The following is a 14,992-nucleotide window of genomic DNA, read 5'->3' as shown; positions in this document are numbered from 1 at the left end:
TCTGATTTTATCGAATTAATGAATTTCGAGATTAGGGGCTTCTGAGAGTTTGAGGTAGGGAATAGGAGATTATTGTGGGATCTGTTATTTGATGACATGTAAGGGGAAGGACTCGTGAGTTACTTTGAACAGTTATATTGAGAGCAGCAGGTCTTGGGGCTAGTTCTTGAAGGATTGTTTAGGGACATCTAAAATTCCCTAGCTAATTGCTATCTTTGGAGTAGCACAATGGATGAAACAGATGTAATACCACTGTTGCGGTAATGTTAGGTTGCAGGAAGATTTCTATTCATGAAATGTTAAATGAAACAGTAGGAGTTGTTTAGATAGACTGAAAGTTCTCTACATAAAATATTATGTTAGAGAAGAGTTATACAGTAGATCACAGCTTGACTGAATAATTAGATTTCATCTGATAACGTTCTCAGATTGGTTCTATTTTATCATAGTGATTTTGATTCGTTTTAATTGGGTTTTAATTGGTTATTGTAAATATACGATACAAAACATGAGTTTCTAGATCTCAACTGTCACACCATAACCAAATAAAACATTCTAAACAGCGAATCTTGACAAGATTCTAATCCCAACGCGGACAAATACTACGTTGGAAATGGATGTAATTAACGATCGTTACCAGAAGCCTGGCTGGAGACGTTTCGAGATGTTCTCTCTGGGTCTGGAAGCTAAGATCGCTGTTTGTACGAAGTCTTAATGACCAATTCGCGTTCCGCGTCTACAGAGGGGTGGTGCTGCAGCCTGGAACGCAATCCCCTTGTCGACAGTCGTAAGATACGAGGCTCGACCGGCTAAATCCTCGGTTATGTCAACGCTCTGCTCCATGCTAAAATAATTCCTGATACCGAAACGTCACTGCAACTCTCTCTTCCTTTCATGAATCGTCGTGTTTTTGTCGATTAAGAATCACGATGCGAACCTAATATCTGTAATATCTTTCGATCGTAATCTTCGATCTTCTTTGCGAGTTTGTCTAGTGGAAGATACATTTTCAGGTCGAAGATTGATATTCTTGCGAGTAGAAACGGACCCGAGTTCGATTAGGTTTAGTTTAGGTTTCAGAAACTTGGAAGATCAGCTCTAGCTTGTAATGTGCTAGTTTCGCAATTAGAGAACTGTGGTGTAGAGAGTCAATCCGTCTGGTGTATACTATCGATGAAAAGTTGGGCAGCAGTGTGATTATTGAAGCAGAGGTAAAAAGATGAAGTAGGGGAAGTTAGGGTGAAGCGAAATACTTGAGATTTAATCATCTGTGAAAGTTCAGAAAGTGATACTAACAAGTTTTTCTTACATGTACTTTAAAAATAGAGGTTAGGAATTGCAATTTTACAAAATTAAATCATATATTGTTTAATACTGCTACACTTTTCGTTAGAATCATTTACTCGTTATATGTTACCACATAATCGTGGGAAAAGATCGCAATTCATTTCTGTCTTACAATAGATAATTTATTACCTAATAATTTATTGTCATGTTTAACAGAGATATGGAAGTTAATATTACTCGTTATTGCACTCATTTCAATGCTATACCAGCATATTAATCATCTGAAAGCAATAACATTCACTCCAAGTCAAATTAGCATAAACCCAGAGCCCTAAAGTGAGATTAAAGGATTGCAGTTTTCTTTGCTCTGTGACACGAATCCACATCGTCCCTGCAGATTTTAATGAATATCTTCAGAAGCGGTAAGGTCTCCCCTTTGAAATGCTTTTTGAATCGTGTCGATACGACGCTCCGTTCCTGAGATATCATCGTGTAAATAGAAGAGTAATTTTTTAATATTTCGCTATCTCCATCTTTATCACACTCGGCCACTGACCTATCCCTTTCCCACCACGCGTGGTCTGGTCAGTGAGAGACATTGAGTCAGCAATGTTTTTTATCATTCCTAGCATCAAGGTATGCAGTTGCTCGGAATGAAGTGAATCACCAAAGCTACCAGGAGCCGCCATCTTCTATTTTAAGCGCTCGAACTTTCAAGCCTTGTATCTCGGGAACGAATTGAGCTATCGACTTCAAACAAAGTACGTTTTCAAGAACGCGTTATACTCTATCTCTCCAGGATACTTTTCAGAGAAAATTCCAGGATTCTGAAGAAAGATAGAGCCAGGGAATACGATAGAATTTCTTTAGATAAGGAACCTTAGTTTTGCTGGATTATTTTCTAGTTGTGTAAGGATATATTTATGGGATAAATTAAAGAAAATATAATTTGTTGGTGTGTTTAAGTTTGAAATGAAATATTCCAGTAAATAATAGGAGTTGATTCCAATGGCTAGGATAAATTATACGGTAATTTGGCACCAAGTGAAGAAGAAAATTGAAGAGGAAAATTGTACACTGTTTAACAAGCTTTATCACAATTTATATCGTAACTTTTTCCAGAAATATTTTAGTACATTTAAAAACGTACAATATTAAGTGAAATTACGTGCTGTTCTAAGAATAAATGAAATAAGACGTAACGTGACTAAAAATTCAATGCAGCTTTTTCAAAATCTTTCCTCGAGACTACTTAACATTCTAAACATATTTGATTGTCATTTTACATCTTTTATTCTTCACAAATTCTCATACTGGAAGATTGTATGCTCTGTACGATATTTGCTGTTAAGAAAAAGGAGCAGGAGAAACAATTTTTGAACGTCGTTTAAATGCAAAGAAGCAATCGAACAGAGAATTTATCGGCATTTGCGGATCAGAGATGGGCACGGAGACTGACGTCTCCGATTTTTATCCCTTTTGAAAGCATATTTGGTGAAAGGCGTAGCTTCTTTCTGTCGCTGAATTTTCCCGTTGTTTATTTCCGTTTTCAGCCGACGCGAACTGTCGCGCGGACGCTGTAAATTCTCATCTTTCTATCTTGCAGCCTCGATAAGGTATCGGGCCGAGACAACACGCCAGATATCGACGTGTCGAAGCGATTTACGGCTTTCGTTTATTTCGTCCCCGTTCGCGCCTTCCTCGAAAACTCCAAACACACAGAGAAACTCGACCTTTTCTCTTCTCTAAAAGCCGCGTCTCCCTGTCGAACATCCTACATTCAAGGACCATTTTTCAAGGATTACTTCGAAACGATTCAGCCTTGAACACGTCCAAGTTAATTCCAAGTCGTATGAAACAATTTTAGATACTTTGTCAATTTCCAGAAATATACCTTTATTGTTACGCGATAGAAAAATATTTCAAGAGTTTTAGTCATTGAAAAATATTAAAATGGATAATAAGTTCAATCCTGTTTTCTTGTAACAATACATCGAGTGTTGGCATTTTTATGTGACATTTATTTATATAATCAAGAAGTATCTTACTTATTATATTTCTCTATAATTTTTTATTGAAAATATTCAAATACGTGTACTTTTACAATTTTTAAACAATTTCTGTAATATTCTTGAAGATGTAGTGAGAAGAGAATGAGCTTATTAAGCCAGTAAACCATATTAAAATTTTATTAATGGATCGATATCAAACCATTATCTATCAATAACCAATTATCTATTGCAATTATGAGGCTACTCAACATAGAATTTATCTTCAACCAATTCAGAAAACCACCACCTATCGTTAAACCTCACGAAACATAATATCTTGAATTTCAGATAAAAATAAGAATGGATTATATTAACATAATTATCGATATTCAATTTCCCATAACAATTATTAAACGATTCATTGCAAGTTTGTTTTTAACCCATTCGAAGAATAATCGGTCGCTATTAAACATGAGGAAATAAATATACAATTTCTTGGGGCCACCATGCCTGTCTCAGCGAATATAGAGGCTCGAGTACCGTAAAAATTTAATAATCGAAGGAATTCTAATTGCGCATAGTTGATCATAATTGAACGGTCTTAGCCAGCGTTAGTCGTCGTGGATAATTTAATTCCCTTTTCACGAACGTTAAACCTGCTCCTTCTTTTACGGTGGCTCGTTTCAATCGCTCCCATTTTTACCTTTCCCCTTTCACCTTCCTCCGCTCATTCCACCTTCCCTCGCTGCCCGTTTAGTCGAGCTTGTAACTCGGTCGTGAAACGACCCTTAAGGTGAACGAAATCGAACACTTAAAATCGTTGCATGGGTGATTACCCATTCAGTACTTTCGTTAGAACGATAAACGTTCCTCCGTTGCTACTAGAATCCTTTCTTTCTCTCTTACTCTCCTTTAACAGTTCGAAACCGATAAACTACTCGGAAATCGTGCTTTTATACTTCGATTCTCGATAATGAGGTCACATTACCGGCTGACGTAATATTTCCATGCTATAACCATTCGCTCGATCGTTTTTTATATTCCACTTTCTTCGTTTTGTCCTGTTCTTCGATTGCTCCAAGCATAATTAAATATTATGGTACAGCGTGTTTCCTTGACGGAGGGATTCATGCAGCCAATAATGATGTCTTTGTGGTTTGATGTTGCGGTTCAAATGGTTTGCAGTTTTATACGTTTTATAGGATTTCTAGATATTATATTACTATTTATTATTGCGTAGATTAAACTCTAATCTGGCTTGAAACTTTATAACAAATTAATCTCTATGTACGCCAGTAGGGCGTGCAGACTCTACGCGTAGAATTTTAAATTTGGAAAGTTTTTCTTTCCTAGTGTCTCTAACGTTAATTATTATTCACAGTTGAACAACTGTTGACAATTAAATAATGTTCTGATATACGTGGTAAATAACTTTGTCAATGAACTAGCTGCCCAATTTCAACTGAAGATTTAAAAATGATAAAATATCTAAATAAAAAATTATCTAAATAATATTTAAATAAAATAAAAATATCTAAATAAAAAATATCTAGATAAAATATCTAAATAAAATTTGTAAATAAAAAAGAATTAAGTAGAGTCTCCGACAAAGTTAATGTTACCTGTAGAATATTCTCGATTAATATTTGAAATAATTTTTGGAATTAATCATCTGAATTTGAATTATCTATACAATGATAACAGAGTGAGAAATGGATTGTTTCAGAATATTCGTGCCATGGAACTTGGATCGAGAACGACACAGCCTATTTGGTGGCGAGCACCGAGAAAGGAAGATACTGTCTCGTTTACAGTGCTTCTGCAGCGGCGACAGGAAGTCGCGAGCTCTCGGTGACGGGCCATCTTGCTTCCTGTCCGAGGGCTTCTCATCGTCATGTAGTTTCATGGCAGGTCAACCTCACGTCGTATGGTAAGCATTATCACCCATGTTCCTTATTATCACGTCGCAAATTTCCATTAGGACATCAAGTATATCGTAGCTTCAAGGAAATTAGCAAGGCAGAAACATGTGAAATTAGGAAATTTAATACGTAAATAACGAAGAACTTGAAAAATTGTAATCTCGGAAAGTTAGTAGACTCGAAGTACGAAAAATCGGGAAAGTAAGACGTTAGAAAGTTGTTAACTTGGAAAATTGGGAAATTAAATGTATGAAACATTGGAAAACTGGAAAATTAGAAAAATTGGAAGCTTGGGAACTTAGGAAGTTATAAATACGAAAAATTAAGCAATTTTGAAATCGGAAATTTGAAAAATTATAAAGATTTTGGAAGCTATAGAAAGTTAAATGCATCGTAAGTACTAAAAAAAATAAAAATTCGAAACGTATTGGAAAATTGGAAAAAATTGAAAGATTGGGAAATAAGGAAATTGAATATCTGTCATGGCGACTGGAAGTTGCGAACATTCAGTGACGGGTTCATCTTGTTTCCTGTCCGAGGACCTCTCATGGTCGTGCAGTATCGTGGCAGGTCAACCTCACGTCGTACAGTGAGCATTGTCAGCGACGTTCCTGATTATCGCGTCTCAACCATGACACTGATCGTATTGTCCGAATCGCCCAGTCACTCTACGTGCTAATTAAACAGCTGATTCACTTTATCTTTCAAATTGGATCCAATTGAAACGGTATTGATGAGGCGGTAGAGATTCTGGGGAATTAGGGATTTCTAGGGGAAATTAATTGTTCGATAGGATGACAAGATTGGCAGGTAGAGATTTGATTATCGAAAAATTGTGATACTAAAAAATTAAAAGCTTGATATATTAGGGACACAGAAAGATAAAAAATTGTTAGGTTGAAAAATGAGAAAGTTACAAATATGATTGTAAGAGAATTGGAACGTTCTGGAATCGGGAAAATCGGCAATTGACACTTCGATAAATCATGCGATAGAAAAATTAGAAGATTAAAAAAAGATTTCTAGTTGAAACATCAAATAATAAAAAATGCTGAAAAATTTCAATATTTGAAAACTCTACAAATTGAAACAGAAACCGTACCAATTGAATCATCGAAAAATAAAAAAAAGAATTGTTAACTATGTAAATAGCTTGAAAAATTGAAAAGCCTAAAATTTCTCTGAAGCTTGAACCAAAAATATTCCATATTTAATCGTTCCAATTCCGCTCTCTGCGCATCAGTACCAACCGAAACTAACCAGAAACAAATTTTTCCAGCGCAATGCGGCGACATCTCGACGGCCACGTCGTGGACCTTCCGGATTTCCGCCTCGGTTTACATCCTGGCAGTGCTGGGCACCTTGTTCGGCAGATACATCGCGAGGTGATACCATTGAGTGAAGGAACTAGGCCACGTGACGGCTGTGTAGTACCAACCTACTACACAAAACTCGAGTCGTCGGTACAGCAACTACAAACAGCAACAACAAAAAGAAAAAAAATCTCTATATATATAAATATAAATATAAATATATAAATACAAAGTAAAAAAATATATATATATAAATACAAAGTATATATATATATATTAAGCGGAACGATTTACGAACGAAGGAATGAACACGGAATGCGTGTCGGGAGAAAGTAACCTAAATGATCAAGCATAAATAGCGTGTAAGTGTCCGTGGGTGCGAGTCGTGCAGAGAAGAGGGCGCGACAGAAAAAATGAGATAGGAGAGGAGAGAAAAAGAAGCTTGTTAGAGAACCTAGTCGTTGCTTGGAACATGGCGGATCCTTGGATCAAACCTTCGATGTACATACAGATATGTGTACATGTATATAAAATTCACTTAAGGAAGCTTCGGTTTTATTGGAGTAGTTGCTTCGGAAAGTATTGTCTTCTTTTAAGGGTCAGGGAGAACTGAACCCTTCTGCAAACGAACATGTTCTCTTTATATGGCCGAATTGGGTGATGGGATCTTGGGAGGTTTCCAGAGCAATTGTTTTTGGCTGAATTTGTGTCTTGCTTCTCTTTTTTAAACTTTTCTTCTTTTATTTCTCTATGTAGCGCTTACTGCACTATCTACGTTCTCTTATTCGTCGATTGGTGAAAATGTTGTTACGCGTGTCTTTTCTACATTATTTTCCCATCCGTAGATTGGTAAAATTATTAATTATTGTCCACTAGTATAATTTCTTTTTTAAACAACATAATATTCGAATTTCAATTTATTTCAATTTTTTCAAATTTTTCCAAATATTTCATTCCAATCGATCTTTCGATTTCCCTAGCAATATCGAAATACACGCAAAACTTTCGGATTTCAAAAATCTCGATTGCTAAATTTCCCAAGCAACCCGATTCCCCGCAATTAACCTCGCTAATTAGGAACCTCCCTGGCCGAATGCAACGTGCAACGCATCACGCGGATCCAATTTAAAAAAAAAGCACGAACAGCAAAAACGCCGAAAAAAGGACAAAAAGGAATTGCGAAAGATCCTAACCGCTAAAATAATCGAAAAAAAAAAACGAGAACTAAAGGGTGCTGGGGCCAATATTGTGTGCGTTCTGAGTGGTGATACTAGCCCACGTGTTTGTGAGTGAGAAAGAACCAGATAGCAAAACGAAGATCTGAGAAAATAAAAAAGAGAAAAACAAAAAAAAAAAAAAGAAACGAGAGAAAACAGAAAGAAGCGAGTGTGAGAGAGAACGAGAAACTTATGACACTTATTTAGGTCCAGGACGTGTCCGCCATGTTCGAAGTGGTGCGTGCTGTTCTCCAGGTCGAACAGAAAACGTGTATTTGCTCGGAACAGGAACGTTTCAGCTGTAATCGTACGCGTTTTAATTAAAGTTCCACTGCACTCGAGCGAAAAGAGAGAGAGAGAGAGAGAGAGAGAAAGAAAGAACATTTTTCTGACGTATGCGTGGATATGTATGCGTGTGTACGAGTGTAGACATTTGAAAATAACGAAGAGAAAGGAAAATAGCGAAGAAACAGGTTTTTCGCTGCGCCACGAGTACCAATGGCTCAGAACGATTATTATTATTATTACTGCCATTATTACGATTATTGTGTCGTCGTGAGAGCTAGAACGAAGGTGTAAATGTGGACTTCTCTCTTCTTCTGTGGCTTCTTTCGCGTGGTTTTCTTTCAGTTCTTGCCACCCCTCGGCTTTCACTCGTGAATTACCCCTAATGTATGGGTGATTAGGCGACTTTGGATCGCAAGACACGCCGAAAGCTAATGTAACACTGTTACGAGGAGAATACAGGCGGACTGTGGGAATTTTTCCTGATCCGATCTGATCCGATTTACGTGATCCTCTGGTTTACGAATTTCTACCCTTGGTCGACTCTTAAAACGAAAGTGAGTTTGAATGGATTGAATGGATTTTGTGATTTCATTTATGATTAAAATAGATTTAACGAATATATTTATTTTGATTTTTAATCTAGAATTAATTTCTTTACATATTGATACACGACATTTAAATTTAAGGAGATTTATGTTATAATTTAATTAGTTATATATATATTTATGTAAGTTTCTATTCAAGTATTAAATTTAATTTGCGTTAGATTTAAATTAGATTTAATATTGAATCTATATACATAATCCGATCAATGGAAATAATGAAAATTGCGAAACCATTGTATTATATGCAATGTAAAGTGGAGATCGTGAATTTAAGAGTCGATGACAAGGATTGACTTAGCAACAGAGATCATATGAAACTGAGTGAAGGAAAGGTTACGGTACCAGTGACTATTCAGTCCATTTTTTGCTTTGGAACGGATTAATTTTTTTCTTATAGGTCAAATATTTGATACTTTTTATCGAATCGACGATATTTATGAGTTATAAAGAGAAATAACGAAAGAAAATTTTTCCTCGTCTTTTACATGTATAATTCGTCATATGGGAGGAACGAGGATACTCAAATATCGGAAAATATTGGAAAAAATAAAAAAAACTATGAAAAATTATGAAACGAAGACCTGAAAATGTTCAATCCTTAGAAAAAATTAATAACTTGCAAGTGCAAAACGTTCAAATATTAAAATCACGAATATTAAAGTCAAAGATCACAAAGAAAATACTCGATAATTAAAAAAAAAAAAACGTAAACTCCAGAGCAATAAAAGGATTGACTCGGTCACGGACAAGGGATTATTAAGAGAACCACGACATATCGATAAATCGAGAGAATTCGAACAAGGAACTCGGAGAAGCTGCTAGGTGGCGTTAGATAATCAATTATCTCATCAACTTCCTAACCTATGAAACCAAGTAGACGAAACAAACGGAACTATACCGATACTGAAGCAACTTTAAAAACATTGGAATGAAACAAATCTAATACGCAAAGATCCAAAATCTCGACAAAGTACAGATATTTTTCACCTGGAGCTATTTTAAATAAGGGCCTGCCAATAACTATGCGAACGAAGGAAAGAGATAAGGGGCAGTACTATGATCGCGTAAATTTAGTCGATTCGCTATACATACTTGGATAGTTGGATATACATACTATAAATACAGATATAAATACGGGATATAAATATTATAAATATTATACATACGTTATGTATACATATATATATATATAAATATATATAAATACTCGAGGACAATTCGATGTTGGCTATAAACTTGTAAACTATTAGGTAGATAGAAGAAAAGAGAAAGAAAGGGAGGACTTCCCCCGAATGAATGGAAACAAGCGAGTAGAGCGGGTTGCCAGTGTCTAGGCGTACAGGTTTTATACTAATCGAGGCATCTCGATGCTTTTTGATGTCTTTGTTACGTCTAATTCACTGTATACTGTGTTATATAATATTAATTAATATATATATATATATATAATATATATAATTATCATAAGGATTGTATGGTTCTATTAAGAACTGTGAAAGTTTTTATAAATTCGTCTTTATAGTATCTAAGAGCGCATGAAAGGTCTATACAATTTTGTGATACATTTGACGATCGAGTTTTGTGATATAGTGCCGTTTAACTGTGTTTGAAAAATTTGTTGTGGTTTACTTATCTTTTTAGAACCGATTAGTTTTGGTCGATTTAAATTAAATTAAGTTTATTATTGGGAAATTCTTGAAGCAAAGTTCAACTGATCTTATGTATGCAATTAAAAATTAATTTATGATTACCTGTGTTAATTACTATTATTAATCGAACCGTAGAATATACCTAATTTGTTAGCTTAGTTCTAATCTCTGATTCAAGCTTCATTTTACTCGAACTTAATTTTAATTAGTCTTAGACATAACCTAAGGCTTACCTAGGCTATATTTACGAACTTAAAGATTCGTATAGTATATCTTGAATAAAATAAGCTTCGTATAGTTACGAATTTAATATGATTTATCATAACTTGAAACTTTATTCTATATGAATCATTTTACTATTGTTTAACTACTCTAGTCAATTCCAAGACGGTAGACGACAAGAATAACAAGCTTTAATTATTGATAAATTACTAATCTTATAATTATTAATAAATCTTTTATACGATTTTAAATAAAACCCGGAACTGAATAAAGTTATATCTTCTTCTACAATTCCGAATAAAACTGCGGGCTTACACATTTTAGGTTTCTACGTATATCGTAATATTTAGACACAGAAGCATCGAAATGTCTCAATAATTACAGCGAACAATGCCGGATCGCTGTCACTGCGTATAAGGCACTCGAAACTCTGAAAATCGATTAAAAGCTCGGCGAACCGATAGGTCAAGCATCATCCCATATTTCTAGCTAGAAAAAAAAATCAAAACGCGGCTTGTTCCGCCATTTTTTATCCTCCCAGTCGTCAGAGAAACACAGTTCCAGTCTTTTATTTCTTCGCGAGAAAGAAAAAGGGAAAACGAGAAAAGAAAGGGATGAGTTTTCCTGTAAATAGTAGGTTTAACGATTTTTCACGTAGAAGGAACGAAAGATAAAAATGAGAAGTGGCAACATTGAAGAAATTAGGAAAGGGAAAAAGAACATTTTTCCGCAAGAAAAATATGAAACGAAGGAAAATGTGGCGACGAAGAGAGAAAAAGAAACAATTGGATAGATTTGTGAAGAATTCGGTTTTATATAGAATGAGAGAGTGTAGATTTCAGGGTATTTATATCGAGGGTTAAATAGTTATATACAAGAAAAAAATATTTAAATATAAATTATATTATAAATATAAATATAAAAATATAAATATAAATATGGAAGAATATATTATATATATATACTATGTTTTTATTGTTGTGAAGTTATTGAAAAAATAGCCTACGAGTGCTGACTCGTTGGGCCTCCTCGTGTTTCATCGAAGAACGAACTTTTCTCTATCTGTCGTCGCTTTTCTTTTTTTTTTTTTCTTTATCGAGTGAAAGCTGGCAGTGGATGATCTTTTCTGTCGAATGTGAAGTTGACTATAGTGACTATTAAGAAATGAAATTTTTTCGTAGTCATTGTGAACTTGCTTTAAACCGAAATAAATTTTAACGAAACATCGTTTCGTACGTAAAAATCTCAAGGCGAATTAATTAAACAATTCTGATTAGAGTCCACACTTTGTAATACAAAAATTAATGTTTAATAACGTTCTCGAAACATTTTAAAGCAAGTCTCCAGAAAATTTAGTTTCTTACCTCGATAATTCATTTCGAATTTTTAACTAGATAGAAATAATCCAATCTTTTGTGAATATCGTTTAGATATCATATTTCTCGACGTATTTAAAATAGCATCGAGTATGAGAAATAATTTCTAGGTGACAGAGAGAGGCACGTTCGATGAAATAATGCTTCTGTTCCGAGGCGAATACTATGGGAATGTACCCGCGTTCCTTCGATGATGTAAAATAATGTTTATATCGTAACGAAGATTCGAAAGACAGGTACTCGCGGAGGTGCGTAGTGGGAAACGCGATTTCGAAAGCGAACGAACACGATCCGGACAATTTTCAAGGTGATAGGATCAAAGATTGAACAATTTAAAAAAGGAAAGATATCGTCGATTCTAAATATTTAAACTTAAGGAAATAATATCTCTTGATTAACAAATTTTAACATCTCCCATACTTTATTTCATAAAATTCACGAAACATATTTCATGCAAAATAACCATAATAAACGTTTAATTGCGCACGTTAAAATGTTCACGATGCACCATGCAACAAAAGAAATTCATATTTCTTCAAGTTTCGATGAAACTTTATTAAATTTCGTCGATAACGAAGAGATAGGATAATATTACTAGCTACTGCCAAAAAATGAATTTCTTTTTTTAGAGTTAAAAAAAATCTTCCCCTATCACCAAAGCGCAAAAGTTAATTAAAAAAGAAAAAGAAAAAAATAAGGAAAATGCACTAAATTGAAGCGATTCGTTCCCTACCCTCGTCGCGCGCACACGTTACTGCCTGTAGAACGAAACACAACGACTACTACCGTCTCTAGTCTTAGTAATTTACATGGTAATTTCAATTTTGTAAATTGAATGAATCGGAGAAGAAACCCTCAGCAACTCTCGGTCGAGAAAATTCGAAATTCATTCAAATCACAGCACATTCGATATAAGAGGTAAAAAGTAGCTTGTGACTATAAACCACTGCCTATAGTCACTACATGTAATCTGCACTGTACTATAGTAATTATTGTGACTCCTATGGTTATTATATAGTATAGTGTGGTGACAACTGTAGTCACTGCAGTGACTACACCCAGTCATTACAAACACTCCTCTAGTCAAATGAATTTAAAATGAATTCAAATGAATTTCAAAACAAATTTCCTTTAAATCCATTATGTATAGTAAATTACGCCTTCAATTTTACTTCGTCGATCTTTACAAACAAGTTTAAAGTTAATTGTGACTTTTGAGAAATAATTCTAAATCCAATCTTCAAACGACTAAAACGCATAAAAAGAAAAAGAAAAGACAAATCGACGAAACTCTTCGAAGAGGCGAAGGAGAACCTAAAATTCATGGAAATCAATTTGAATAGGGGGAATTTGAGTTTCGAGATCTCGATCGAGACGGCAACCATCTCGATATACCCGTACTAACCACGCTAGGTTAAGGATAGCCACGTGTAAAGGACGCCTGATACATTTTTTTACCGAACGAAAAAAAAAAAAAGAAAAAATGCGAAAAAAATGAAAAAGAAATAGAGATATCAGCTTTATCTCGAACCATGATGTTTAGAGGTTAGGCGTGGAAAGGGGTGGATTTCACCCTCAACTGAACTTTCCGAAACGTGTAATAAAAAAGAGAATGGAATGAGATGACGTATAGAGCGTTTCATGCGCTCTGTATTCTCGAAAATGAGAATTTTACGACCTTTCGAATTTCGAGTTTCGAAATGTCCCGCTTTATGGTGAAAGCCATGTGACTCTTCGCGCGACCAATGGCGTGTCGCCTATTGGATCGATGAATGGAAGATGCAGAAATTATACATTGACACATTGACACTCACATACATGAACTATTACGACGATACTTATTAATGTAAATGGTTTTTCATTACTATATTATAGATGTTACTTAATAATATATTTACAAATAATTAAGCGACAGGCTGATGGTTTCATTTATACCTTACCCTAATTTACATACTAATAGGTACGTGTTCTATAGTAATTTATCAGTATATGTATTTTCACGGATAAGTAGAGAGTAGAGTTAAAAAAATTAGGCAAAAAATTTGCGCAAGTGCAAGAGCCTCTATTGTATGCACATTTCTTCTCCGGTGTTTTTGAAATTTGTTTGTATTTGAAATAAATTACTTTTTTTCATATTGATTGCAGAACAACAATGAGGATACAATAGGCAGCCAATAGCAACCAGCAGTAAACAACAGTACTCAATATCAACCAGCAGCAACAACTTTCGTGGAAATGGTTATACAATACGATAAAAATTAAGTTTCTGTATTGCAGAACAATCATAAAAAATATATTTAGTAAGAGTTTCAATAGATCAGAGTATTTCGACAGCATTTTACAATCTTGTCGCTTATCCTTTTCACTATCCGATCCTACACAAACCTACGAACAAAAAAAGGAAAAAATGAAGTTAGGAAGTAGTTAAGCAAACACGAAATCTAAAGCAGACCCATGTAAAGAAAGGCAACGAAATAGTTTCCGAAAAAAGATGCCTAATTCCAGGAATTATCCAGATAGTGCTGCCTCCTGTACTACGTGATGTTCTCCTGTTACAAAATCGCTATTTTGGCCGACAAATTTTTTTTCTCGGATGTTTTCAGATAACAACGTCCTCTGCAGGAATGTCAAAAGGTTCCAAATACCTCTTGCGCTATTTTGTTCTCTTAATACTTATCAACAACTACCAGTACTCACCAACATCTAACAATGTCTACTAATACTTACCTATTTTGCTGAACTCGTTCTTCAGTTTTTACAATTTGTTTCTTAAAAATTTATGCGGATTAGAAAGCAAGGATTTGCAGATTGCGGATGTTTGTAGGATTTAAAATGATTATACGCTTTGTTGGATTGCAAAATATTTTGCTCAATTCAGTTTGTAAGTTTACAATTTTGCAATGAATCCATAATTTTCTATAGACTAATTTGTACGATTTTTCTCATCCGAAAACGACGATCAAACACTTATACATGCCCGTGATACGGTGCAGTGTTTTGCCGCTCGTTTTTTAAATCGCCTTTGAACACCTGCTTTCCTTTTCCCATCAAATACCCCAGGGAATGTGCGAGTAGTTCGGTCGTTTGATCGGCAGAGGCGGTGGTAATTCGTGGAATACATT

The 14,992-nt window shown here is 34.8% G+C and overlaps 1 protein-coding gene and 1 long non-coding RNA gene across 10 annotated transcripts in view; one reads left to right on the top strand and one right to left on the bottom strand.

Annotated features, from left to right (window-relative positions):
- The window catches only part of LOC138188465 (uncharacterized), a 377,221-nt gene extending 363,443 nt beyond the window's left edge, over window positions 1–13,778 (top strand). For 8 of the 9 annotated variants that reach the window (XM_069130259.1, XM_069130256.1, XM_069130257.1 and 5 more), the window contains one exon: window positions 5,005–5,879. In XM_069130259.1, coding sequence (XP_068986360.1) covers window positions 5,005–5,333 — 329 coding nt within the window. In that variant the 3' untranslated portion in view covers window positions 5,334–5,879. Of the gene's footprint in view, window positions 1–5,004; window positions 5,880–6,479 lie in introns of those variants that run through there. The other variant, XM_069130262.1, reaches the window with a different exon arrangement.
- On the bottom strand, window positions 5,744–9,927 carry LOC138188468 (uncharacterized). The gene is made up of 3 exons (XR_011175510.1): window positions 9,790–9,927; window positions 6,461–6,672; window positions 5,744–5,875 (listed from the first exon to the last, which is right to left on the bottom strand). It is a non-coding gene; the product is annotated as an uncharacterized LOC138188468 (long non-coding RNA).
- Window positions 13,779–14,992: the final 1,214 nt, after the last annotated feature.

The sequence above is a fragment of the Bombus flavifrons genome, chromosome 16 (genome assembly GCF_040668555.2).
Source record: "Bombus flavifrons isolate JBK064 chromosome 16, iyBomFlav1_principal, whole genome shotgun sequence".
NCBI classification, from domain to species: Eukaryota; Metazoa; Arthropoda; class Insecta; order Hymenoptera; family Apidae; genus Bombus; species Bombus flavifrons.
This window is presented reverse-complemented; position numbering and strand designations above follow the sequence as displayed.